Consider the following 26456-nt stretch of genomic DNA (forward strand, 5'->3'; position numbering starts at 1 on the left):
CATCTTAACAACATTGAGTCTTTTGATCCATGATTATGGTATGTCTCTCCCTTTATTTAGGTCTTCTTTAATTTCTCTCAGCAGAGAGAAATTTCATAGTTTTCACTGTACAAGTCTTATACCTCTTTTGTCAAATTTATACCTAAGTATTTGATAGTTTTGATGCTATTATATATGGCATTTTCAATTTTCAATTTATGGTTGTTTATTGCTAGTGTATAACAATAGTTGATTTGGGTATATTGATCTTATTTCCTGAAACGTTGCAGACTTATTAGACCTACTTGCACCTAGTTTGGCTTATCAACCTTTTTGAGGATTCAGTAGTATTTTTTTTTCGATAGACAACATGCCTGTGAATAAATTCAGTTTTACTTCTCCCAAAACAGTCATTTTGACATGAGTGACGAAGTAACTTCTGTAAGGCACTCATGCTCTTAAGATTGTTTGAAGTATTTTTTATCATTATGTGAACTTTGTGGCTGAGGCTGTGAATCTGTCTCCTCTTTTCTAAAGACAACACACTCCTGCCATCCCACCCAATCTCTCACTGTCCAAAAACAGTGAGGGCAGAAGCTCAGGACATTGTGACCAACCCGCACAGACCCACCTCTGGGCTAGACTGGCATGCCCACGAGTTCTGACTTTGGGACTGGAACTGTTTGTTCCCAATGACTGCATGATTCCTGGAAGTCAGCAGCCTCCTCATGGCATTTGGCCCTGCTGAGCTTCCAGGAGCATCCTGGGATGGAGATGGAGTATTCCCAGAGAGGGCCTACAGCCACCTTAGGACATATGCTCCACTCTCCCAACTCTCTTTGGGTTTTATTGATCAGGGATCCAAGGACTTTGGCTTTAGAATAAAAGGGGTTCCAAGAGTGTCAACCACATTCCACCCCTTTAGTCCATCTGCTGTCTGGCTCCCATGTTCATGTCAGTAGCCAATTCTCAGGATAATTGATCTCTCGTATCAAAAGATATCTGGTCCAGGAGACATCATGACCTCCCGGTAGACATCTCCAGCAAAAGTGATCCCACCACACCTCTCCCCTCTTCCAGGCATTCCCATGTGTCCTTTCTCCAAGACCCCCCATTCCCACTCCTACCCTCCCATTCCCAGATCTGTCTTCAGGCCTTTGGGTCCTCCGGTCACTGCAGGCTGTCCTTCATGTGCGACTTTAAGGAATAGGATCTGAATTGTAATCCACAGTTGGAGAGCACTTCCCCCTAGTAAAAGGTGTGATTCTTTCCCTTTAAAAGACAGAGAAAGAGAAAATGGAACTGGTCCCTTGGAAGAGATTGAGCCCCCCATCCCTGGCGGGGCACCCACAGGGGATGAACAGGGTGCTTCCTAGTACCAAAATTGATAACCTCTAGAGCTTTTCCAACAAAACAGCCTGGTTCTAAGGAGGAAATTCCTCTGCTATGCACCTACTTTGGCTCATCAGAGCCCCCAAACCGGTTTGTAAGAACTTCAAATACAAAATCCTAGCACCTAAAAGACCATCCCAATAGGGAGACTGAGGGTCACAAAAAGGAGGGAACTTGTCTGAGGTCACCCTGATGACCAGAATTCCAGCCCAGAGCCCCTGACCACAGTCCAACATCCCTCCCATTGCTCGGATTCTTTCCTAAGGGTGGAACCCATGAGGACTCTCTCTGGTTTCATCTCAGAAGCCATTTGGAAGGTGGCATTTTATAAGAACCCCTTGCTTTGTGTGTCCAACAGCATATACCAGCCATTATGGTGCACACATGTATGTGTTTGTTCATTGTCTGTCTTTCCCACCAAGACGTAAACTTGATGAAGACAGGACTTTGATGTCTTCATTGATATTTCCCCTATGCCTAGACTGTTTCAGGTGCTTGAAAGGTGGTGTCCACAAATATCTGTCAAAGGAAGGCAGGCAGGAGGGCGGGCTTACAGGGCCAAAGAGGCCTTTATGATCATCCGGTGGGTCTCCGTGCCTTCTGCTCTTCAGTCCTCCCCAGCCCACTGCCCCTGGCCTGGCTCAGAGCCTCAGCTCTCACCTGACACTAAGTCGCCCTCCTTGTCTCCATCCGGCCCCATCCCACTCCCCTACCCAACAATGCCACAGAGTACGTCTTTAAAACACAAGAGTTACTTCCCATTTAAACCCTTTTGAGGGTCCGGAAGAAAATATTTGCACAATACATGTCTGATAAAGGATGTATGCCTGGAATATATAAAGGACTCTCAACACTTAATAGAAGAAAACAAGTAACCATTTTTTAAAATGTGCAAAAGAAGAGATATGGAGGAGGTACATGAAAAAATGCCCAACATCTTGTCGTTAGAGAAATGCAAATTCAAACCACAAGGAAATACCCCTATTAGGATGGCTAAATTTGGAAGGAAAAAAAGCCTTTTAATACCAAATGTTGACAAGAATGTAAAGCAATTAGATCCACATACATTGTTAGTGGGAATACCACCTTTTCAGAAAATAGTTGGGCAGTTTCTTATAAAGTTATACATACATTTATCAAGTGACCTAGAAATCCTACTCTAGAGATTTCCCAAAGAAGAACGAAAGCATATGTCTACATGAAGACCTATATGAGACTGCTTATAGCAGCTTTATTCAAAATTGCCCAGACTGGAAACAACCCAAATGGCCCTCTCCTTGAAAGTGGATAAACTGTGGTATATCCATTCAAGAGAACACAAGTCAGCATTAAAAAGGAACAAACTGCTAATATAAGCAACAGTATGGATGAATCTCAAGAACACCATGCAAAATGAAAGAAACAAGATTTTACATACGGCATGATTCCATTTATATGACATTCTGGAAAAGGCAAAACTATAGGGCTGGTAATCACATCAGTCGTTGCCAGGGGCTGGGACCTACAAATGGCACGAGGAAACGTTTAGGGGTGATGGTAATATCCTTTATCTTGCTTGTTTGGGTGATTAATTACATGACTATATACATTTGTCAAAACTCACAGAACTGGAAAAAAAATCTCATAGAGCTATATACCTAAAAAGGGTGAATTTTACTGGCTGTAAGTTTTACTGTTATAAATCTAACTTTTACAAAAATCCTTCTGTGGCTTCTCACAGGTCAGATAAAGTCTGAGCAGCTTAGCTTCACAATCAAGCCCTCTAAGGACTGACCTAACCAATCTCACCTGCCTTATTCTCTGCGATTCCCCTTTACACACTCCATACATCATCCGAATCGAACCATCTAGGGTTTTCCAGACAGGTCCTGAGCTTTTTGGCTTCCTTTCCTTTGTTCATGCTCTTTCCTTTGTCCTAATTTTTCTCCTCCCTGAAAGAAGTGAACACTTGTGGAAAGAACACAGCTTGGAACCCTGGGGAAGGGGGACTCTGTGCTGAATTTCCTAAGAGTCCCCCTTTCCTGTTCAAACTTCCAAATCTCCCACCAAAGCAGCATGCACAGAGACCCAGGAGGTCCAAGGGGAGTGACCGGGTGTGAGCAGGTGGGGCGAGGACAGGAAGACTGGCCATGGTGAAGGCTATCTGTGCCTTAGCCTTCCTGGGTTCAAAGGGCCTTCTCTCCTGGTCTCACCCTCCAGAACGCTGTGGGTAAAAGAGTGAGGAGAGCATTCTGGACATAGAAAAGTCCCAGGCCCCTCCTGCCCTCATCCTTCTCACACTACCCTGTAACTGTAGAACGGGGGTTGAGTGCCTTCCTCAGAAATGTGGGAGCCACTCTGGGACAGAACTGCTGTCTGTCTGGTTCTCTTCTGCCATGTCCCAAGATGTGCCTGCCACATAGCAAGTTCTCAATTCATTTTTGAAGATTACATGCATGAATGCTGTCGCCTAGCAGCAGCTTTAGGAAATCCCTTTCTCTCTCCAAATTTCAGTTGTCTCAACTGAAAAACATTGAGAGTAATTCCTACCTTTTAAAGTTATCGTATACATTAAATACATATAAAATCACTTTGAATATTATAAATATACTCTAGTGATATAAGAATTTATTATTATTATTGTTATAAAAATGGATACTTATGATTTCAATGTCAGATTTCTGGACGAGGAATGTGACTTTAGTTAAAAATACTAAAAAGTTAGTACGCCTACTGAAGTATTTAGGAGGAAGTATTGATGTCTGCCATTTACTTTGAAATTTATCAGATTGTAAGGTAATTAATAGATGGGTAGAAGGATGATCATAGATAGGTGATTCATAGATTAACAGACAGGAAGCTATGTCATAAAACAAGAAGAATAAAACATTAATGGTAGAATCTAAGTGATGCATATACAAGGGTGCACTGTAAAATCCTTTCTATTTTGGTGTACGTTTAAATTTTTCGTAAAAAAATGTCAAGTGAAAACACTTAGGAGAAATAAGCTTCTGCCAGACCGAACTGGAAGTTTCCTTTGCGTGGAGCACTGACTCATCCTTTAACAAATCTGCATTGAGCTCCTTCTACACGTGCCAGCCAGACGCTGGAGTTTGAGAATAGAGAAGTTGTTTAGTAGGGACCACAGGCATGTGAATAAATAATTACAATATAAAGGGAAAGTGCTCCAAACTGGGAATGCACAAGAGGCTGAGAGTAAGGAGGCATCGTCTGGAAAAATCAGGGAAGCCTTCATATTTAAGCAGAGTTGTGGAGGAGAAATAGGAATTTTCCAGACAGAAACTAGGAGAAGAGTGTTTCAAGAACAGATCACAGTGTGGCCAAAGCGTGGCCTGGCTGGAGTGCAAAGCGAGCATGTCCACACGGCCAGAGGGTGGCCAGATGGAGTAAAGAGACCAGGCTGTAACAGCCAGAAAGGTGACCAGGTGGAAAACTTGCTCCATGGGTCCATCAGCCACATTTATGAAGCACCTCCTGTGTGTATAGCTGTAAATAATGGAAAGCAAAAGGCTGCCTTTCCACATGGGAGTCAAATCCCAGGCTGCCTCGCTGGAAGCCCAGAACCAGCGGTTTGGCAGGAAGAAGCAGGTGAGGCTTGGCAGTGACAGGTGAGAAAGATTAGCTGTCACTACACATTCCAGAAGGAGACTTTACAACTCTCCCACACACGCCCTCCCTCGCCTGGACTGAAGACAGCAAATTGTTCAAGGCCAAGTTGTGTTCCACACCCATGGCCTCTGCAAACCTGGCCAAGGAGGAGAGGCTGAAGTACGGGACCTGAGTCAGAGCCCTGGTCCCCGCCCTGCCTGTTTGGCTGCGGGCCTCTGAGCCATTTCCCCCACCTCTGCAGGCACTCATGTATAAGATGGGAAGACAGCCCTGACCATCGCTCTTTGCCTTTCTACAGCAGCCTCGCAGTCTGTGGACCCTACACTTCTCCATCCACACCCACACTGAGTCGTGGCCCGCATCCTACAGCCGAAGCAGGGATTGACAATGGCACATCAACATGGAGGAGTTGTGAGGCCCCAGTGAGAGCACCTCCACCCTTCCAGACTCGACTTGTTCTCATTAATTCTTTACTCCTGCCTTAGTTTTAAATTTATTTTGACGTTTTTAAACTTCTAGAGTAGAATGATTGCTTCTGTTGGTTTCAATCTTTCATATTTAATATTAAAAGCTATTAAAGCTATGAATTTTCCTCTAATGGGTGCTTTGACAATATTACATAGGTTTTGATATAGAGTTTTTATTGTAATTAATTTCTAAATGGACTGTAATTTCAAACTAGATTTTCTCTTAGACCCAAGAGCTTTTAAGAAGACTACTTACTAGTTTCCAAGTACTTGGTTTTGAGGGTTATCCTTTTATTGTTAATGTCTTGTTTTATTGTACTCTGTTTAGAAAAAGTAACCTAAATTTTTCTATGTAGGGTGTTTTTAATTTAGATATTTTAACTGAAATTTTCTTAGAAGATTAACTTTTATAAGTGTTCCATGAATATCTGAAAATGATGTGGAGTAAAACACACCTATTCAAATCCTCTAAATAATTATTTACATGTCCTTATCTGTCAAATTCTCAGGTCTATTAAGAATTCCCGGGCTTCCCTGGTGGCGCAGTGGTTGAGAGTCCGCCTGCCGATGCAGGGGACACGGGTTCGTGCCCTGGTCCGAGAAGATCCCACATGCCGCGGAGCGGCTGGGCCCGTGAGCCATGGCCGCTGAGCCTGTGCGTCCGGAGCCTGTGCTCCGCAACGGGAGAGGCCACAACAGTGAGAGGCCCGTGTACCGCAAAAAAGAAAAAAAAAAAAAAGGAATTCCCATTATGATTGTGGGAGTTTGTTGCTGTTATTTTGAGTGTGTGAAGGTTCACGGTTTTTATAACTTCTTCATGGATTTCATTGTTTACCATGATTAAATACTCATCTTTGTCCCATTTAATATTTTTGCCTTGAATTCTATTTTGCTTGGTATTTGTATTACCACTTTTTGCTGTTGTTCACATTTATCTGGTAAATCATAGCTAGATATATTCTTACATTTTATGTCTTCCCCTTTGTTGAGCTCCTATGCTAATTCATTTTTCACTTTCAGTATATCCCCCAGTAATATTTTCAGAAAAGGTACATTTGGTATACATCCCAAATTCTTGTGCATCTCTATTTGCCCACGAATGATAGTTTGGCTACATAGAGAATTCTAGTCTCAAGTCTTTTTCTTGTGGTATAAACAGTGTTTTCTATCATTCATGTTTCAGAAGAGAGGCCCAAAACATGTCTGATTGTCTTTTATCTAGATCATAGGTTATTTGTCTTCTTAGATCTGACATCTCCAAGATTTTTATTTTACTTTTGAAACTCTGAAATTTCACCACACTTTTAGTGGATTGAATGCATATATTAACCTCCATCCCTCCTGAAATCTCACTAAAACAGGAGTAAAGGAATACAAATTTAAACTCATATACCCACAAGGACAAAAAGCATAGAAGCAACAGCAGTAAGAGAGAATATTTAGGAAGTTGAAAAGCAGATGGAAGAATGGTAACTATGTTAGCATACCCAAGAAAGCTAAATCCTAAAATAGAAGAAGTTAAAGCTAAGAATTCCCTCACTCCAAAAGACCGAGGAATTGGCAGCACTAGGTACCTCTGGAATTGGGAGTGCACCAACACAAGGATATGGATTGAATGTCTGTGTAATATCACCTTCCCTCTCCACTCTCTGCAGCCAGATGAATACCCTTCATGAATGAAGATTGCAGAATTTATTCTCTGGAGACAGAGAGGTTCTCTGTACAGGATGATACCGGGAAGAGTTGATGTCACGAGTATCCTATTTAAAACAGGGAATCAAATGGGAGTTTGATCACTAAATATTGAGATCTCTACGTTCTTCTCCCCCACGTAACATTCTGGCAGCCAGGTTTACATCTCTCAGAAGAGCTTTCTCCAGCCAAGGCCAAGAGAAAAAGATCTAACAACACTGACACTGAAATTCCCCCAGTGAAAACACTCAGCTTGGTCATGCTATGGTGAACCAATGGTCAACAAGTGCCCCAGCGTCTCTAGCAGGATTTTCAATTAGACATGAGTGCACTGTCAAGGATCACCAGATATTTGAGAAAAATCTCTGATATGGAAGATTGAGGCCAAAACAAACATGTGAAAAAAAAAATTGAAACGGAAGGAGACTATGTCAGGCAAATTTGTCTTAATAATATCTTCAAAGGATAAGAAAGCATTGTATCCATGAAATATGAGCATGTTGTTACTAAAAGGAACATTCAGAAAACAAAAATAACTCTTAGAAATTAAAATATGAACTCAGAAACAAAAAACTCAGTGAATGAATGAGAGAACATTTCTCATCACCTGAAAACAGTCAGCAGCGCAGCAATACTCAGGGCAGAACCAAGCACAGAACAGGCCTTTCAAATGAATCAATCCATGAAAGAGCATATAAGGAAATCCTTCTTCCCAACTTATGACTTACCTTCTGTGCCTCGTGGCAAAGTCCTCCTGACCCAAGAGTCCAATTGAGTTGGGGCTTCGCGAACAATGAACCTGAGTCCCAGTGAGAATCATGCGCCGGCCTGACCATCAGACACCCACAGGCACCTGATGGTTGGCTTCCATTCAGTAGCATTCATAAGCCTTAATTATGCCCAGCCATGTCCTGTAGGGTATAAAGTATTTCCCTTTTACAGATGGGAAAACTGAGGTCTGGAAGACAAAGGGTGACTCTTGGCTAGAGATGGGTCCACAAGAACCCATAATTGGTGTAGTCTCCCTCAAGAGTTCTTGTCCTTTTTTTATTTGTTTTTTTCTAATTATAAAAATAATATATGTTTACTTTGAAAAATTCAAACATTTCAGAAATAAAACAAGGTAGAATGCAAAAGACCCCCCAGGTGTAACCATGGTCAACAGTCTGGGGCCTAGTCCTCCATGGTGTGTTGTCAAATGCATGTGGCAACGCATTTGTTAATGGGATTGTTAGTCTCCTATTTTTTAATATTCATATGTATTTGCTCTTTCAAACAAAGCTTATAATAAATGTATTCAATTCCCCCGACCAACCCCCTTACAATTTGATTAAAAATGGCACTAAATGTGTACATCAATGGGGAGAATTACTATTTTTTCAATATTGAGCCTTTCCATCCATGAACCTGGTATTCGCTCCAGTTATTCAGGCCTTCTTTAACATCTTTTAGTAAAGGTTTATATTTTTCTCCATTTATGCCTTGAATATACTTGATTAACTTTATCCCAATGCATTGGATTGTGTAGCTCATAAGAATAGAATCTTTTTCTTTTTCTCAATTAAGTTTTCTATTTGTTGTGGCTGCAGTATCAAAGGAAACTATTTACACACTTTATTGCACTTGCTTCCTTACTTTGCAGTTTTAAAATGAACTCTCGGGACTTCCCTGGTGGCGCAGTGGTAAAGAATCCGCCTGCCAATGGAGGGGACATGGGTTTGATCCCTGGTCTGGGAAGATCCCACATGCCGTGAAGCAACTAAGCCTGCGTGCCACAACTACTGAGCCCGTGTGCTACAACTACTGAAGCCTGCACGCCTAGAGCCTGTACTCCGCAGCAAGAGAAGCCACCGCAATGAGAAGCTCATGCACAGCAATGAGGAGTAGCCCCTGCTCGCCACAACTAGAGAAAGCCCGCATGTAGCAATGAAGACCCCACACAGCCAAAAATAAATTATTTTTTTTAAAAAAAGAGTGAATTTAAATAAATAAATAAAATGAACTCTCTTGGATTTCTTTAGGTAAACACACATACCATTATAAATTGTGATGATTTTGCTCTTCTTTACCAATATTTTTATTTCTTATCTTACTACATTTGCTAGAACCTCCAGAACAATGTTGAATAATGCCACTGATATAGGCATCCCTGTTTTGTTCTTGACTTCATGAGAAACCTTTGGTATTTCACTGTCACATTTAATGTTTTTGGCCTCTACTTTCAAAGCTCCCACCCTCCCTCAGGGTGAAATGCCCTCCTGTTTCTCCCTGTCTCTATCAAATCTCCATCTTAGTAGTCTTTTCCTTGGGTCTTTGACAACAAAGGGTGATTTAAGCCATTGTAGTTTCTTTTCCTGGGTGATGTGCATTTTCAGCCTCTGTAAAGAACTTACCCCTTGTCCCCAATGTTCATTGCAGCACTATTTACAATAGCCAGGTCATGGAAGCAACCTAAATGCCCATCGACAGATGAATGGATAAAGAAGATGTGGCACATATATACAATGGAATATTACTCAGCCATAAAAAGGAACGAAATTGGGTCATTTGTTGAGACGTGGATGGATCTAGAGACTGTCATACAGAGTGAAGTAAGTCAGAAAGCAAAAAACAAATATCGTATATTAACGCATATATGTGGAACCTAGAAAAATGGTACAGATGAACCGGTTTGCAGGGCAGCAATTGAGACACAGATGTAGAGAATAAACGCATGGCCACTAAGGGGGGAAAGCGGCGGGTGTGTGTGTGTGTGTGTGTGTGTGTGTGTGTGTGTGTGTGTGATGAATTGGGAGATTGGGATTGACATGTATACACTGATGTGTATAAAATGGATGACTAATAAAAACTGCTCTATAAAAAAATTAATTAAATAAAATTCAAAAATTAAAAAAAAAAAAAGGAACTTACCCTTGTATTAACATGACGGAATTCGGCCAAGGCCTAGCGGTAGCTAAGGGCCCAGGAAGCCAGCACTTACAACATACCTACAAAACATCATCCACAGGGCAGGGCACATTTACATGCATTATGGCCTTCAGTCCTTAAAGCAGACTCTACAAGGTGGTTATTTTGTTTACTCTCACTTTTCAGATGAAAGTCTGTCTCCAAGTAACATGTCCTAGGTCGCACAGCTGAGGAGTAGACACAGAATTCTAAGCCAGTTTACAAGGGAAATCCTGTAGCACTCACACAACGGGAGAGGCCATGGCAGTGAGAGGCCCACATACCGCAAAAAAAAAAAAAAAAAAAAGAAGACACAGGTCTACTTTGATAAAAATATTTAAAAGCTGGGGGGTTTTTTTGTTGTTTTTTTTTAACCTCTCACTGTTGTGGCCTCTCCCGTTGCGGAGCACAGGCTCCGGACGCGCAGGCTCAGCAGCCACGGCTCACGGGCCCAGCCGCTCCGCGGCATGTGGGATCTTCCCGGACCGGGGCACGAACCCATGTCCCCTGCATCGGCAGGCGGACTCTCAACCACTGCGCCACCAGGGAAGCCCTAAAAGCTGTTTTTAAATATTTAGATCTGGTCCCCCAGAATCTGGTCCTCATGCTCTCACCAGAATTTCCGATGACAGAATGACAGAATTTCCAATTCTAAAGTGCATGTTTATTCATATTTTAACATTTCTGAAGTTGAGATTATACGGCAATTGATGGTCTCTTAGGTCAATAAGACACGGCGGCAGCTAACATTTGCAAGCTGTTTTACAGTTAGCCACAGTATTCCATGCACTTTTTTCTTTAGGTTTCACAACAACTTCCTGAGGTGAGTTTTACCAGCCCCGTTTTCAACACCAAGAAGCAGATTCCATGTGGTGATGCCATGCAAGGCAATCCTAGACTGTGTGGGTTGTGGGTGGAGGAGTTAGCCTCGATGGAGTTCCTTTTCTCCTTACCACCAACTTTAGACAGAATATTCCATTTGGGTCTCCACCGTCCCCTGCTCATTGACAGCTGAGGGAAGTGAGGCTCAGAGAGGTTAAGCGATGTGCCCCACCTCACATAGCCAGTAAGCATCAGAGCCAGGATCTGAACTCTTTCCACTGCCACAGCTGTTTGCCTGGCACTAGGAGCGGCAGCTGTGCTCCCATGGGAACCAAGCACAAGATGCTGGAGCCCCCAGCCCAGCCCAGAGTAAGCCCCTCTGTGCCCTTGCCCCTCTGCTGGAGCTCCAGTGGCACTCACTGCATGAGCCTGTCCTGGGCTGTGTCCGAGAGGTAGCGCTTGGATCCACCCATGAACAGGGACCGGTATCGCTGCCGATGGTCCTTTGTCTCCATCAGCTGGGTGTTGAGGTAGCGACCCACACCCACCGGGTTCTGCACCAGGGAGAAGAGGCAGGACATTAACAAGCTGGATGTCTGGCTTGGAAACCTGATCTCAGGCCTCCTCCCCTCCCTCTAGGCTCCTCCTTACTCCATCTGTTACACAATGAATCGTGTTCCCCAAAGAGATGTGGAAGTCCTAATCCCCAGGACCTCAGAGTGTGAGCTTATTTGGAAATAGCTGCAGATGTAATCAGTTAAGATGAGCTCATACCGGAGTAGGGTGGGTCCTTAATCCAATGTGACTAGTGTCCTCATAAGCAGAGACATACAGGGGGAAGATGGCCATACAACATGGAGGCAGAGGCTGGAGTGATGCACTTACAAGCCAAGGAGTTCCAAGGACTGCCAGCCACCACCAGCAGCTACAAAGAGGCCAGGAAGAATTCTCCCCTACAGGTTTCAGAGGAAATGCGGTTTTGTCGATACCTGGATTTGAGACTTCTGGCTCCCAGAACTGAGAGAGGATAAATTTCTGTTGTTTTAAGCCATCTAGTCTGTGATACTTTGTTATGGCAGCTTTAGGAAATGAATACACCATCCCACCCAGAAACCCGGGTTGTAGTACAAGAAACGCCAGTGGAGAGGTTCAGAGAGGAGATGTAACCTGTCCAGAGTGACGAGTGAGGGCAGGAGAATGGCAGGACAGGGACCTGCCACTTGTATAGAATCTGTCCCAAGGTCAGACTGGGTCCCCGAGCGAAGACTCTCTCCCCTGGAGGAGGTGCAGGCTGGAGGTGAGAAAAGGAAGAATGTAGGGACCTGACCGTCTGGACCTCACAAGAACCGAGCAGGGCAGGGGGTGTGGGCACACTGGGGGCCAAGGCATCGCTCGGGAGACAAGGAGGTGGAGTGGAAGAGGGAGAGCTGGGGTGTGGGCCTGCGGGATGGGGCAGGGGGAGCTTAGTAGGAAGGCAGGTTCCAAGCAAGATGTTCCCAGGGAAACCAGGAGAAAGCCACAGCTTAAAAATACACAGCTGTTCAGGAGGGCTGCGGCGGCAGGGGGTGGCAGGGCGGGGAGCGGGCAGTGCAGGCTGGCACGTCCAGCAGCAGCAGTGTCAGTGTTTGGGCAGCTGTTCGGGGCTGCAGGGGGTAAAGCCGGCAAGGGCGGCCCAACCCGCCCCCCACCCCCACCCCCGGGAGGCCATCCAGAGGCTTTGGAACACAGAGGAGATGCTAAGTAAGAAGTAAGAATTCCTGGAGAAGAAGATAGAGCAGGAGCTGATGGCCGCCAAGAAGCACGACACCAAAATCAAGCGTGCTGCCCTCTAGGCACTGAAGCGCAAAAAGAGGTATGGAAAGCAGTCGGTACAGATCAACAGCACGCTGTCAACCGTCGAGTTCCAGCGAGAGGCCCTGGAGAATGCCAACACCAACACCGAGGTGCTCAAGAACGTGGGCTATGCCACCAAGGCCATGAAGGCTGCCCACGACAACATGGACGTCGATAAAGCTGAGGAGTTAACGCAGGACATTGCTGACCAGCAGGAACCTGCAGAAGAAACTTCAACAGCTATTTCAAAATCTGTAGGGTTTGGAGAACAGTTTGACGAGGAGGAGCTCGTGACAGAGTTAGAAGAACTAGAACAGGAGGAACTAGACAAGAATATGCTGGAAATCAGTGGACCGGAAACAGTCCCTCTACCAAATGTTCCCTCTATATCCCTACCAACAAAACCCACCAAGAAGAAGGAAGAGGAAGACGACGACGTGAAGGAATTGGAGACCTGGGCTGGATCCACTTAACCGGTCAGTGCGGGCTGGGCTCAGTCTGATGGCCTGCGCGGCGGGCAGGCACGTGCGTGTGCAGGGCAGGCAGGTTCCATCACTCTTGAATCTTCCTCCAAAGCAGTAGGGCAGCATCACTCTCACTCTGCATAGCATGGTCTGCACCCAGTGGGACAGGCAAGGGGTGGGGGAGGTGCCTGCTGTTTATAATGTTGACTTTCTGTAAAATAAACTGTATTTGCAAATCCAACATTGAGCTTCTGGACTACACTGACTCCACTGCTGAACCTCAATGGATAGGGTCGACTGTTTGCAGTTGAAATGACCTGAAGATGTAGCCTCTGTCCTTTTAAGTCAGCTGACTTGTCACACATCTCTTTGTAAGACTTGTATGGTACTGGCAGGAGTTGTTTTGTATTTTTTAAATAAATTTATTTATTTTGTTTAATTATTTTTGGCTGTGTTGGGTCTTCGTTGCTGCGCCCAGGCTTTCTCTAGTTGCGGCGAGCGGGGGCTACTCTTCGTTGCAGTGTGCAGGCTTCTCATTGCGGTGGTTTCTCTCGTTGCGGAGCATGGGCTCTAGGCACGCGGGCTTCAGTAGTTGTGGCACGCGGGCTCAGTAGTTGTGACACACGGGCTTAGTTGCTCCGCGGCATGTGGGATCTTCCCGGACCAGGAATCGAACCCGTGTCCCCTGCCTTGGCAGGCGGATTCTCAACCACTGCGCCACCAGGGAAGCCCAGGAGTTGTTTTTTAAAAGCCATAAGCTTTTCCTTGTCCTTAGCTGTAATAATGCATCTGATTTTGGTTTCCTTGAGAGCTGTATTTCTGTCCATCACCTGTGTACTGGCCCCTGTGTTTCCCACTCTGGCCCACTCCTCACTCCCACTCCCCTGGTCTTTTTGGAGTTTGTGACACTGATTTGAAACGGATGGTGTTCTCTTGAGAGCGCGTGAGATTGTTAGAGTTAAGTCCCAGCTATACATTTTTCTAACGTAGCTCTAAGGTCCTTGTTGCTGTTTGTGATAACTGATAGATAACTCATACATTTATAATCAGATGAAACTATGGTTTGCACTGTCTATTAAATATCTCAATTAATTAAAAAAAAAACAGCTGTTCAAAACCAGGCAAAACTAACCTGCACTACTGGAAGCCAGGAGAGGAACCACCTGACGGGGAGGGAGGTTGGGGGGTGGCCCTGGGGTGCTGGAAACGTGCCCTTCAATCCTCTGTGGGGTGGTTACATGGTGAGTCCATTTTGTGACAATTCATGGAACTCTTCACTTAGGACTCATGCTCCCTTCTGTATGGTTATTAGACCCCAGTAAAAGGTGGGCTTAAAAAATGAAGGACAGGAATGAGAAACGGAATGAGGCTGATGCCCAATGCCATCTGGTGCATGAAGAAGGCAGGCACACGAAGGCAAGAGCTTAGCTGTCTTACACGAACACCAACAAACCGAAGATTACGTCATATATGGGGGATGGCTGCCTCTGGGGAGGGGGAGGAGAGGGGAGGGAAGAGAGGGGAGGGGGAGGAGAGGGGAGGGAAGAGAGGGGAGGGGAAGAGAGGGGAGGGGAAGAGAGGGGAGGGGGAGGAGAGGGGAGGGGGAGGAGAGGGGAGAGGGAGGAGAGGGGAGAGGGAGGAGAGGGGAGGGGGAGGAGAGGGGAGAGGGAGGAGAGGGGAGGGGAGGAGAGGGGAGGGGAGGAGAGGGGAGGGGGAGGAGAGGGGAGAGGGAGGAGAGGGGAGGGGGAGGAGAGGGGAGGGGGAGGAGAGGGGAGAGGAGGAGAGGGGAGGGGGAGGAGAGGGGAGGGGGAGGAGAGGGGAGGGGGAGGAGAGGGGAGAGGGAGGAGAGGGGAGGGAAGGAGAGGGGAGGGGGAGGAGAGGGGAGGGGGAGGAGAGGGGAGGGGAGGAGAGGGGAGGGGAGGAGAGGGGAGGGGGAGGAGAGGGGAGGGGAGGAGAGGGGAGGGGGAGGAGAGGGGAGGGGGAGGAGAGGGGAGGGGGAGGAGAGGGGAGGGGGAGGAGAGGGGAGGGGGAGGAGAGGGGAGGGGAGGAGAGGGGAGGGGAGGAGAGGGGAGGGGGAGGAGAGGGGAGGGGAGGAGAGGGGAGGGGGAGGAGAGGGGAGGGGAGGAGAGGGGAGGGGGAGGAGAGGGTCCTTGCTCAACCAGAGATGAGAAATGGGCCAACTCCCTGAGCTGCCCCTGAGGCCTCAAGACAAATATGAAGAGAATGGAGGGAGCATTTCCCTAGAAAATAAGAGAGTGGGATGGCTCTGGGTGATGTCCATTAGCACAGTGGTTCTCAAACTTATCCCTGGAACACAGGATCAGCATCACCTGAGAACTCATTAGAAATGCAAGTTCCCAGGCCCCACCCCAGGCTTACTGAATCAGAAGGTCTGGCGTGGGGCAAGCCCTCCAGGTGAGGCTGATGCCCGCTCAAGTTTGAAAAACCACTGCCTGAGAGAAATGAGACAGTGGGAGTGGGAGTTAGTCCCTGGTAGAAAAAAAAGAGGTAGGATGGGCTCCCTCAGAGCATCAGTTCCCAGGGGGAAGGAGAACTTGGGGCTGCCTGTAGAATTAGGAGAGTGTTCCCTGCTTCTCACTGTGTATCCCCTACCCAGACACACTCACCCAGGTTCCCAGAATCATCGGGGAGGCCTTTATGCCTATCCGCTTGGGAGACAGCAGGAACGGTGGTTGGTTGATGTGTCTGCATTCCTTCTCTGGAGGAAGCCACATACTGGGACCAGACATGGCCTAGAGGTGAGGAACAAAGGCTGAAAGCTTGGCGAGGTCTGGCGGTGGTCAGCCTGGGGCCAGGCCTGATGAGGGCTCTGGGCAGCTGACCTCACCCCCCTGGCAGCCCTGAGACTTGAGCCAAGGATGGTAGGAGGTACCTGGCCACCTCCCAACTTACCAGGAGCCCATCCTCTGGGGGTGAAGGGGTCCTGCGGTACTCTCATGACCCCTGCCACCCACTCTATGCCCACCCATCAGCCTGAAACCTCTTTCCAGGTTCCCAAGGGCTCTCCCGGTCTGGCAGGGTCCAGAGAGGTGCTCCAGACCCCAGTCTGGGGAGCAGAAGCCACACGGACTTTGCAGCTAAATGAGCTGGGCTCCAATCTTGGCTCCTCCCCCTTGCTGGGAGCCTGGGCAAATCCCTTCCTATCTCTGGGCCTCAGTTTCCTTTCATGAAATGCAAAAGACAATCCCTCCCTCCAGGGGGCTGAAATGTGCGCTCCCCAGAGCAGGTGTTCAGGAAATGTTGGTACCCTTTTTCATTCCTCTGGACACGCCCACCTTCCCAAGCCCTTAGCAGTTCCCTCCCTGGGAGGCAGAACCTGCTTGGGGGTCGACTGATGTCCAGAGCCTACTCAGATGACTGGCTGCCGGAACCCCAGAAAGGAGCCCACCGCTCCCCTGAACAGAACCGGTGTGCGGCCTTCTGTCAGGCAAACCCCTTATTCACACTTGGTCCCGCTCCAGTTTTCCCCTCATCCTCTCTGCAGGGGAGGGAGAGCAGAGATCAATGCCCACTGGGCACTTCCCGGGTGCCAGGCTCCATGCTATAGGCTCTAGTACTAACCTCAATGAATTCTCACAGCCACCTGATCATGCTCACGGGACAAGCATGTAAACCAAGGCTCAGAGAGTGACAGACACTGATCCAATGTGACTAGTAAGTACAATACCAGGATTGGGAGCCAGGTGAGTCTGGTACCCAAGGGTGAGCTTTCGGCTGAAATAGCCACTTCCACCCCACCCTGCCCCCGCAGGAAAGCCCCCTTCCAAGAGAAGAAGGAAGGAAGGCCATAGGGGCACTGTGACTAGTTTTGGGGGACACTGGCTAAGTGTGGCCCAATAAATTCTTTCTGGAGGGGCTTCCGGGTTGCGGGGAACTTTTGAAAAAACTCCATGCTTCTTATTGTGACATCAGTTAAGTTCTTCCACGAAGCTCTTGAAATTCATCAGTTCCCTGGGCTGTTTTTTCTGAGAAACAGAGGAGGAAAAAGAATGTGTTATGTCGGGAAAAGCAAGAGCTGCGATGCTGGACCCTTACCACAATCAGAGACAAGCAGTGGTCCAATGAGGCATCACTCTCCCCCATGCCTGCCACTGTCCCATGGCCAGGCCAGTCCACCCTGACCTGGGCGACAGAGACAAAGCCCCCCAGCCAGGGGTGGGGTCAGTCTGATGGGGTCTCTAACAGCCACTCCTCCGTGCGGTGCCCTGCAGCCCAGCTTGCCTTCATCCATTTCTTCTTTCTTTCACTTGTTTCGTGGACATTTACTGAGTCAGGCACTGTTCTAAGCAGGAGCGATAGTCCAAATATTTAAAAACCAGTGTGACGGGGGAACACTCAGGATTCTTAGGGCAGCAAAACTCCTCTGTATGATACTATAATGGTGGATACATGTTATTATATATTTGTCCAAACCCATTGAATGTACAACGCCAAGAGTGAGTCCTAATGTAAACCACGGACTTTCGGCGATAATAATGTGTCAGTGTCGATTCACTGATTGTAAGAAATGTTCCCCTCTGGTGCTGATTACTGATAGTGGGGGCCTGGGCATGCAGCGGGGACAGAGGGAGCATGAGAACCCTGTACTTTCTGCTCAATTTTGCTGTGAACCTAAAACTGCTCTTTAAAATGTCTATATTTTAGATAACACAAAATAATATCCTGTGGCCTGGGCATTGGCTCTAGGGCCTACGGAGCGTCTGAGGCCCCTGCTCTGCTGACAGGACACCTTCGTAGCTGGTCATGGGGAGGCCTGGGAAGCCCCAGGGAGGAGCCAGGTTGCAGGGCTCATTCAGTGGCTATTTACCAGCTGGTCCCGAAGAATTTCAACATTTCACCACCGCCACTTCCTAGCGCTCCTGATGCCTTTACCACAGCACCCACTCCCTGCTGACATTCTATATTGTTTTCACTTGCGACTGTGTTTCTTTTTGCACTAGAAAGTAAGCACTTACTAGAAAGTAAGCACCACTGGGGCAGGTTCCCCTGCACTTAGACGATTACCTGGCCCAAGGCACACATGAGTGAAGGCACAGTAGAGACAAAATAAACAGTTAGACAAATACTTAAGTCCAATTACTGTGAAAGCAAAGCCCACGGTGCTCGGGATCACACAACAGGAATCTGACTGGTGCAGGAAAGGGGGACATCAAGCTAAAATTCTACCTCAGCTTCCCCTCCCAGCCCTCCAGTTCTCTGCCACTAACCCAGTCAGCTTAGCTGGGTCTGAGATGGCTGGGAAGTGTCTCCCAAACAGCAGGACACCCAGGCCTGCACCATCTAGGTCCCTGCAGGCCTGGCAGCCTGTCTCCCATCCAGGCCTGGTACTGGGGCCCCCTGCACCTCCCCTGCAATTCGTGCTGGTACAGAGGAGAGGGGACTGGAGGTGAAGCCAGACAGATGCCGTGGGGTTCAATCCCGGCTCTGCCCCTACCAGCTGCGTGGCTAGCCTCAGTCTCCTCCTCTAACACAGGGTGCCTTACCCTGCCCTAGCTGGGAGCGGGGAGTGAGCAGGCTATGGGAAGAGTCCTGCGCAGAGCCTGGCACACAGGGTGCTGTGGGTAGGTGAGGCCTGTTTTCCTGCCAGGGAAGGCATAGCCCGCCTGGGTACACACCTGCACAGAGTAATGTCCATAAGGCTGAAGCTTGCTTTGGTCACCCGAGAAAGTGTCATAGAGGCCGCGGGTGTCCATGGATCGTGCCAGGTACGTCTCGATGCCACTTTTGAAGGTGTAGGTGCCCAGTGCCAGACTGCTCCCCTGGAACAGAGGACAATCCCTGCAGGTCCATCACCCCTTGGGGCCTCAGTTTCCCCATCTGCCCTGGAGTCCCCCACCCCAGGTCTATGCAGCAAGGTGGGTGAGGCCTGGCCAAGGTAGGGGGATACCTGATGAGCCAAGGGGGGCGGTTTGTTGGTCATCCTGCACATGAGGCCCTTGGAATGAGACCGGTTCCAGGCACTCTCCTCCAGCTTCGTGCACGGGTTGCCCTTCTCCGCATAACTTCCAGGGCCGGGATAGTAGTTCTGGGGCGAGAGGGAGGGACATAAAGGCTGTCAGTCCCACGCCTTGCGCTGCTGAGTGCCCCTGAGGAAGAGATGCCCTCCAGAGGGTAACGGGATTTTCAGAGTCCCTGTGTGTTAACTGCCCCCCAAAACACACAGCACTGTGGGCCTGTGAGCCTCTGCCACTGCTCAGACCTTCAGTTCCAAGTTCAGACTTCACTGGGGCCCCACTGGTCTGTCCAGCTTATCCCTCACTGTTCCCTTCCTACATCCGACGCTTCAGCCAAAGTGAGGTCCTTGCTGGTCCCCAAACCTATGCCATTCTGGCAACCTCCTCGCCTTTGCTTGCTTGTGCCATTACTGCCACCCAAAATGCCCTTCCCGCCTTCTTGGCCTCGGAAAGTTCTTCTAATCCTGCAAACCCAGCTCGAATGTCATCTCTCCTGGGAATGAAGGCTTCCTTCCCTGATCACCCCAGACAGCTGCTTGCCTTGGTGGTCTCGGAAATCCCAACCACTACACCCCTGTGTTATAGCCCTACGTTTACATGAATGGGTTTCCCACTGTGCTGTGAACAGTGCTGCGACCTGGAGGGATCTGGAGTCCTGGGTTCGAATCCTGACTCCACTGCTTCCTAGCTGACTGACCTTGGGCATATGCCACTTACTCCTTCTTAGCCCCATGGCCCACATTTCAAGCACAGGGATAGTAGAACTTTCTTCCAAGGTAATGAGGATGATATGAAATAACGTCTATAAAGCCTCTTGCACATGCCCAGTCCATAGTGGGTGCCAACACCTAATAAGTCAGGGTGGGGTGGCTGTCTTGGTGGGGCGGGGTAGGAGAGGTTGAGAACTGTGGCTGGAATGAGGATCTGAAGCCTCGACTGCCAGGGTCGGAAATATGGCCTTTGTATGTGGAATGAGAAGGGCCATCCTGCAGTACAGGTGGGTGAGTGGGTAGCCATCGTTGGGTCAAGACCCAGCAGGCTGTTTTCTGCTGCTTTGCACCTTTTAGCCACACGGGATCGCTGCCACTCCACATATGGCTCAGCCCTGCCTACCTCCAGTCCCTGGAACCTCCCAGGAAGCAGCCCAGAACCAGGCCTGGCAGAGAGGGTGGGTAGTCAGGCCGTGGCAGGCATCAGATTCATTCACCCTCAGAGGAAACAGAATGCACATTGCCTCCTTCCAGGGCCCAGGGTTTCCAGGTATGTTCAGGAGAAAAGCCCCAAAGTAGGAAGGTGGGTCTCAACATCATGTGCCGGCTGCTTTACTAGGCTTAATATCTTGGTCCTAGAGACATCCTGATGAGGTCAGATCAGTGCCACTTGCAATCAATAGATGGGGAAACTGAGTCTCAGAGAGGCAAAGCTTGTGTCCAGGGTCCCACCTCCAGAAAGGGGCAGCACAAGGGTTCTAACTTCAAAATCCATGCATGATCCTCTGAGCTTCTACTGTTTCCCAGGCACTGTGCAGGCACCAGAGGTGGGAGAGAAATAAGCACCACGGTGTCTAGGGAGACCTCAGAAGCGAGGGTTATAACAAAGGGGTGGAGCTGCTGATCCCGGAGCTCACAGACCAGGAGGAGCCCAGTGCCGGCACTCTGTCGGCAAAGCCTCATCTCTCCCTTCAAACCTTCAGGTTCAGAGGTGCAGCAACACACCTGGGCTGATGTGAATACCCCTGACTTTAACTAGAATGTTATGTTTCAGGGCTTCTGGGACCCAGGCAGGAGTGCTTAATTCTGGGGGAAGTGGGAATTGTCATTTACAAGATTTCCTTTTAGGTGGACCTTGAAGAAAGAGTCATCTTCCCAGAAGATGAAGGGGTGGGACAGGTGTCCCAGGTGGAGGGGGCCATAAGAGCACCTTTGAGGCAGTTGGGAGAGGTATACTGGGAAGAGAATGGGAAGGCCTTGAAGGCCAAGCGGGGCATCCAGACTTGACTCTGGGGCATGAGGACACCTAGGAAGGAGACTGGGGCAATAGTAGGTGACCAGGACATCAGTCCTGGGGGCGCCCCTGGGCAGGCGGAGTGTGGCTTGGGCTTGGGCAGAGGTCAAGGGGATGGAAGGAGGAGGATGGGAGACAGAAGCACAGACCCCCGTGACTACAGGGGAACAAGGTGCCCGTGGGTCTCTGGCTCTGGTCGCTGGGCGGTGCCATTGCCCAGGAAGAGCAGGCCTGTGGGAGATGCTGACATGGCAGGAGCAGGGCATGCAGAGTTTGAGGATCCTGGAGGACCCCGGGGTGGGGATCTGAAGCCATGTGCATGGAGCCTGGCTGTGCAAGAGAGAACACCCCACAGAGGGTGGTGGGGAGGGCAGGGCCTGGGAAAGAGAAGCCATGGAGGGAGGCTGGCGGAGGAGCTCCAAGGACACAGAGCCCAGTGTCCCCACAGCCAAGGGAGGGCAGAGTGTACTAGGAGGAGGGTGGAGGCAGAGCCCAGTGCCAGCACAGGAGGCACTGGCTTTGCAGGGGTGTGCTTCAACAGCCCATCTGCTCTGGGGAAGGGTTCACAGGACCCAAAGCAGGCACCCACAGCTTTGGCACTGGCGCTGCGGAGGCCCCCATGGAGAAGTCAGCACCCTGCACAGGTGGCATTTGTAGGCCTGTCCTACCCACACTGGGGGGACAACTGGAGGGACCAGAGGCCAGAGGAGGCCATCAGGTTCCCAGCCCAGAGCAAGATGATAGCTGAGAAAGTCAGGCCTTGGATGTGAGCTCTTCCCGGGGCTGCCTTCTGCCCACTGGGGCAGTGCCACCTCCTTGAACTTTCTGTCCAGCCCTGAGCCCAGGAGAGTGGCTCGGGGAAATCCCGCAGGGCCCAGTGAGGTTACTGCAGGAGCAGATGTGGGGACCAGAGAGGAGAAGAGACAGCTGGAATGGAGGGACAGGCCGTGGGACCTTCACCCTGCTCAGCCAACCCTCGCAGATGCTCCAGCGCTGGGGACCGGGCACAGGAGGAAACAGACAGCATCTGATTTGTTCCCCCAACTCCCCTGCCTTCAGTGGGTCTGGGCTCTGCCATTAGATCCTGTCCTCCACAGATGGTCAAGGAACAAACCAAGTGAGCCCAGCCTACGGGTCAAGTGCAGTTGTTACGTGTGGACACCTTGGACTCAATCCTGCCTCTGCCGCTTAGTAGCTCTGTGACCTTGGGCAGTCACTTAACCTCTCTGTGCTCGTTTTCTGTCTGTAAGTGGCGATGATAGTGCCTGCTTCACAGGGTTGTGGTGAGGATTACATTCATTAGTACCCTCACGTGCTTAGAACAGTGCCTGGCACATGGCAAGCGCTGCATTAAGTGTCGGCTATTATTACTTTAGACTTGAAGGTAATCACTCATTTTTCAGTGCCTCCAGGCAGCCCCTCTCCCCACAGTGCAGTTACAGCTTCTGCACCTGAGGATGCATGTGCACGTCCCCTGAACATGGCAAGGAGTAATTCCCAGGCTCCACAGAAGGCTTCACAGTGGTGAGGTGTGGAGGAAAGGCCCTGGCTTGGGGTTTGTCCATTTGGCCCACTGGGGCAAGATGTTTATCCTCTCTGAGCCTCCAGGGCCTCGTCTGGAGTGGTTATAAAAAATTAGAGTGTTTTGGAGAACCAGTACTTAGTAGGCAGGCATGGGCTTAGTCCACAAAGACTTATGTGCCAGGCGCTGCTAGGACCTGGGGATTCTGCAGCGAACCAACCGGGCAGATGTGGTCCACCCTCGGGGGCTGCTGTGCGCTGGGGGAGAGACACTGAACCCACAGCCACAATCGCGGCTCCTGGGAAAGGGAGATGGCCCCTCATGGGGTCAGGTCAGATCTCGGAGCTGAGAGCTGAGGGATGAGCAGGGGGTCCTTAGGTGAAGGGGCCGCTGGGGGCGGAATGGCACTTCTGGTAGAGGGGAGAGCAGGGGCAAAGCACAGGGCGAGTGCTTTGCCTCACTTTGAGGCTTGAGGAGGGCAAGGGTGTCCAGCCCAGGGAGCGTGAGGGGCAGGGGAGGAGGGGTGGCACTGGCAGCGTGGGTGTGACTCCCGCCTTTGCCCGCACGACCCTATGGAGCCCGAAACCCACTCATCCCGACCCACACCAATGCCACGGCAGCCCTCCCGCCACCCCCACTTCTCACCACAGTCACCTCCCCTCTGGATGCCTCCGATCCCCTCCCCCACAAGCATGTCACTCAGTACCCCCACACACACACAGCAAAACCCTCCTCCGCTGTCCTCCCACAGCACCTGGAATCAAACCCGAGGCCCTCACCTTGCCAGAAGGGCCCCATGTCCTGGTCCTCACCCCTCTGCTCTTGCCTCCTCCCCCCTCACTCACAGATTCCGTGAGTCTCCATTGCTCACCTACCACAGGTTTTGCTCTAACACCACCTCCTCCCAGAAGTCTTCCCTGACTACCCTATAAATGGCACCTCATTGTTCGCCATCTCTCCCTGTCTCATTTTTCCCCATGGCCCTCATTATATGTGATTTGCTTCTCTGTACCGTTGTTTCTACCACTAGGACCACAGCTCCATGAGGGCAGGGACCTTGTCTTCATCACTGCTGGATCCCCAGGGCCTGGAACAGTATGTGGCACTAGAGGGCGCTCAACCATTATTTACTGGATGGCTGGATGGCTATAGATATGGAGGAGTTTGTTGAGCACCTAATGTATGCCTGGCTCTGTGCCAGGGACTCAAAGATGAACCAGACCCATCCCTGCCGGCAGGGAGCTCCTGGTCTGGTGGAGGAGATGCAGAAACCTACGACAGCCAGTGGGCTGAAAGCTGTGGCACTGGAAAGCAGAGGGGCTGTGGGGTCCCAGAGGGGAGACTGGCCAAGCCTGGGAAGAAGAACGGTAGGAGAAAGGGTGCTTCCAGCCCCACCCAGGCTGCATGCTCTTCAGACAGAGCAGAGGGTAGGAGGGATCCCACTCCGTGTATGAGAACACCTACCCCAATGAGTCCTCGGAAGCGAATCTCCCCAGAGCTGAGCAGCCCCCGGGTGCTGCCCGGTTTCTCCTGCAACTCTTCTAAGAAGTCTTTGGAGTTGTAGGAGCCAGGCCCCAGCTCTTCCTTCTGCCCCAAGAGAAGAGAGCAGAGTTGAAAACTTTACACTTGGGAGTGTCCACGCGGGCAGGAGCCCAGGCGAGGATGTGTTCCTTAAAGGATGAGGTCTCCCTGGGCCTGGGAGTTCACTGCAGGCCACCCTGGGGGCAGGCAGGACTGGGCAGGAGGACCTGGCACCAGCAGTAGGGCAGGGTGGGGCCCCAGGGGCCTCACCTGCTGCCGCTTCTCTTTCAGGATGGCCCGGTACTGGAAGTGGGGCAGCTGCGTCAGCCAGGTGGCTTCCTGGGCCTTGGCGCAGCCTGTGCCCACCTCCTTCTTCAACTTCTTGATGCTGAAGCAGGTCTCCTTGCAACCATAGGTCCCAGGTCCTATGTGGGACTGAGTCAGAGCACAGTCAGAGCGAGGCCAGCCACACCCACGAGTCCACCCACAGAGCAAGTCCTCTCCAAGCTGTCACCCTGACCTGGGAGTGGACAGGCAATACCCCTCTGGGGGCCCCTCCCCCAGCCCCGAGCCTGGCCCTCAAGGTGCAACCACGACATCCTCTGTCACTGGCCCCCTTACACTTCAGAGAGAGCCCGCAGCCAGTCTGTGCAAGAGCTGCAAGTGGAACCCAGGTCTCTGTGGATCCGACCCATGCTGTTTTCATTACAGTCCTGCGTTTATCAAACACATTGAGGCCCCAGCTCTGATTCAAGCTCTGAGCTGTGGGCTGAGGGCACGGAGGGGTGTGAGGCATGCCCCTTACACAGATCAGCTCATCTGTCACGGGGAGGGACTCGGAGGGGCAGTGGCCAGACCATGTGGGAGACTCGGGAAGCTATGCAAACTCACCACATCCACAGAGTAAACCCTGGAGTACGGGGCCTCCCTGAAGGCGCTGAACTTCTTCTGGTTGGGATAGACAGCGGAGACGTCAAACCTGGGAGGGACAGATGCCCAGTGAGAGGCACCCAGCCCTGATGAGGGCAGTTCTGGGTGGTGGGGGAGTTGGCATCCCACGGGAGGTGACTTTGGAGCTGGCCCATGAAGGATGAGCAGGGCTGCTGCCTCCTCAGGGTCTTCGTCCTTCCAGGTTCCCTCTCCCTAGATTCCACCCTTGTCTGGTCCCCTAACCCCCTGCTGGGAACCTTTACTCAAAATCACCTTCTCAGTGCAACCACCAGCTGCACCACCCCCTGCACTCGCAGGTTCCCCCTCCCCACTTCCTTTTTCTCCATAGCCCTTATCACTAGCCAACATTTTATATCTTTTTCTTTTTTTGTTTATTATCCACTCCCACCACCCCTCCCATATGAAGGCAAGCTCATGAGCAAGGGCTTTGCTGTTTTGTTCACTATTTTATCCCCAGATGCTAGAACTGTGCCTGGAACATAGTAGGTGATATATATATATATCCCCTATCACACACACACACACACACACACACACACACACACACATATATATATATATATATACCACCTATGATATGATACATATATCATAGGTGGTGTATATATATGATATACACACGATATTTGTCATACGTATGAATGAAGAAAGACACCTGGGTTGAAATCCTACCCATGACTTTTGGGCTGAGTGACCTACTATGGGCCAGGCCACTTGGCCTCTCTGAGCAGCACATAGTAGGTGCTTCTGAAATGATTTTAAGTAACTTAATAACGGTGGTAAAAGGCTCTGGGCCGGGAAGTGCGGCAGGCAGGAGAGGTATAGAAAGTCCCGCCCCCACCCCTCACTGCCAGCCCCCCGCCCCCCCCGCCCCCCCCCCAAGGGAGCCCGTGAACCAGTTGGTGGCCATGGCGCTGGCCCGCCCGCCGCGGCGAGGTCCTCGCGGAACTCGACTGTGGGAGTTTTCCGCGCCCGCCGGCAGGCCAGACCGGCTTCTGCCACCGCCGCCACCGCTGCCACGGCAACCCAGGCCTTGCGATTTGTGATCGCCACAGACCTGTGCGCTGCGTGTTTGCCCGCGCTGCGCCCCTGCAGGCGCGCCCGCAGGGTCCCCGACTTTTCCATTCGGCTATGCACATTTTCATTGCTGCCTTGCCAGACATCCTTCCCCGAGCCCAGCAGATTTAATGGCCCCTCGCGGTGGTTACTATGGATGCCATTTGGTCGGGTTTTAGAGTCATTTGTTGAGGAACCGTTTCCGATTTCTTGCTTTATGGCA

The 26456-nt window shown here is 50.1% G+C and overlaps 1 protein-coding gene and 1 pseudogene across 2 annotated transcripts; one reads left to right on the forward strand and one right to left on the reverse strand.

Moving 5' to 3' along the window:
- Positions 1 to 1178: 1178 nt before the first annotated feature.
- CIMAP2 (ciliary microtubule associated protein 2) lies at positions 1179 to 25280 on the reverse strand (the record flags this gene model as incomplete). The annotated part of the gene is given in 11 exon segments (XM_082832898.1): positions 1179 to 1251; positions 11328 to 11461; positions 15832 to 15957; positions 17029 to 17133; positions 17137 to 17190; positions 18841 to 18984; positions 19113 to 19250; positions 24170 to 24292; positions 24497 to 24661; positions 25118 to 25213; positions 25215 to 25280. Coding segments are annotated over 11 exon segments (1224 nt in total).
- On the forward strand, positions 12355 to 13213 carry LOC309958115 (charged multivesicular body protein 4b-like; annotated as a pseudogene). The gene has a single exon. The product of its transcript is annotated as a charged multivesicular body protein 4b-like (transcript).
- Positions 25281 to 26456: the final 1176 nt, after the last annotated feature.

Source organism: Leucopleurus acutus (genome assembly GCF_964270905.1).
Source record: "Leucopleurus acutus genome assembly, chromosome: 2".
Taxonomy (NCBI): domain Eukaryota; kingdom Metazoa; phylum Chordata; class Mammalia; order Artiodactyla; family Delphinidae; genus Leucopleurus; species Leucopleurus acutus.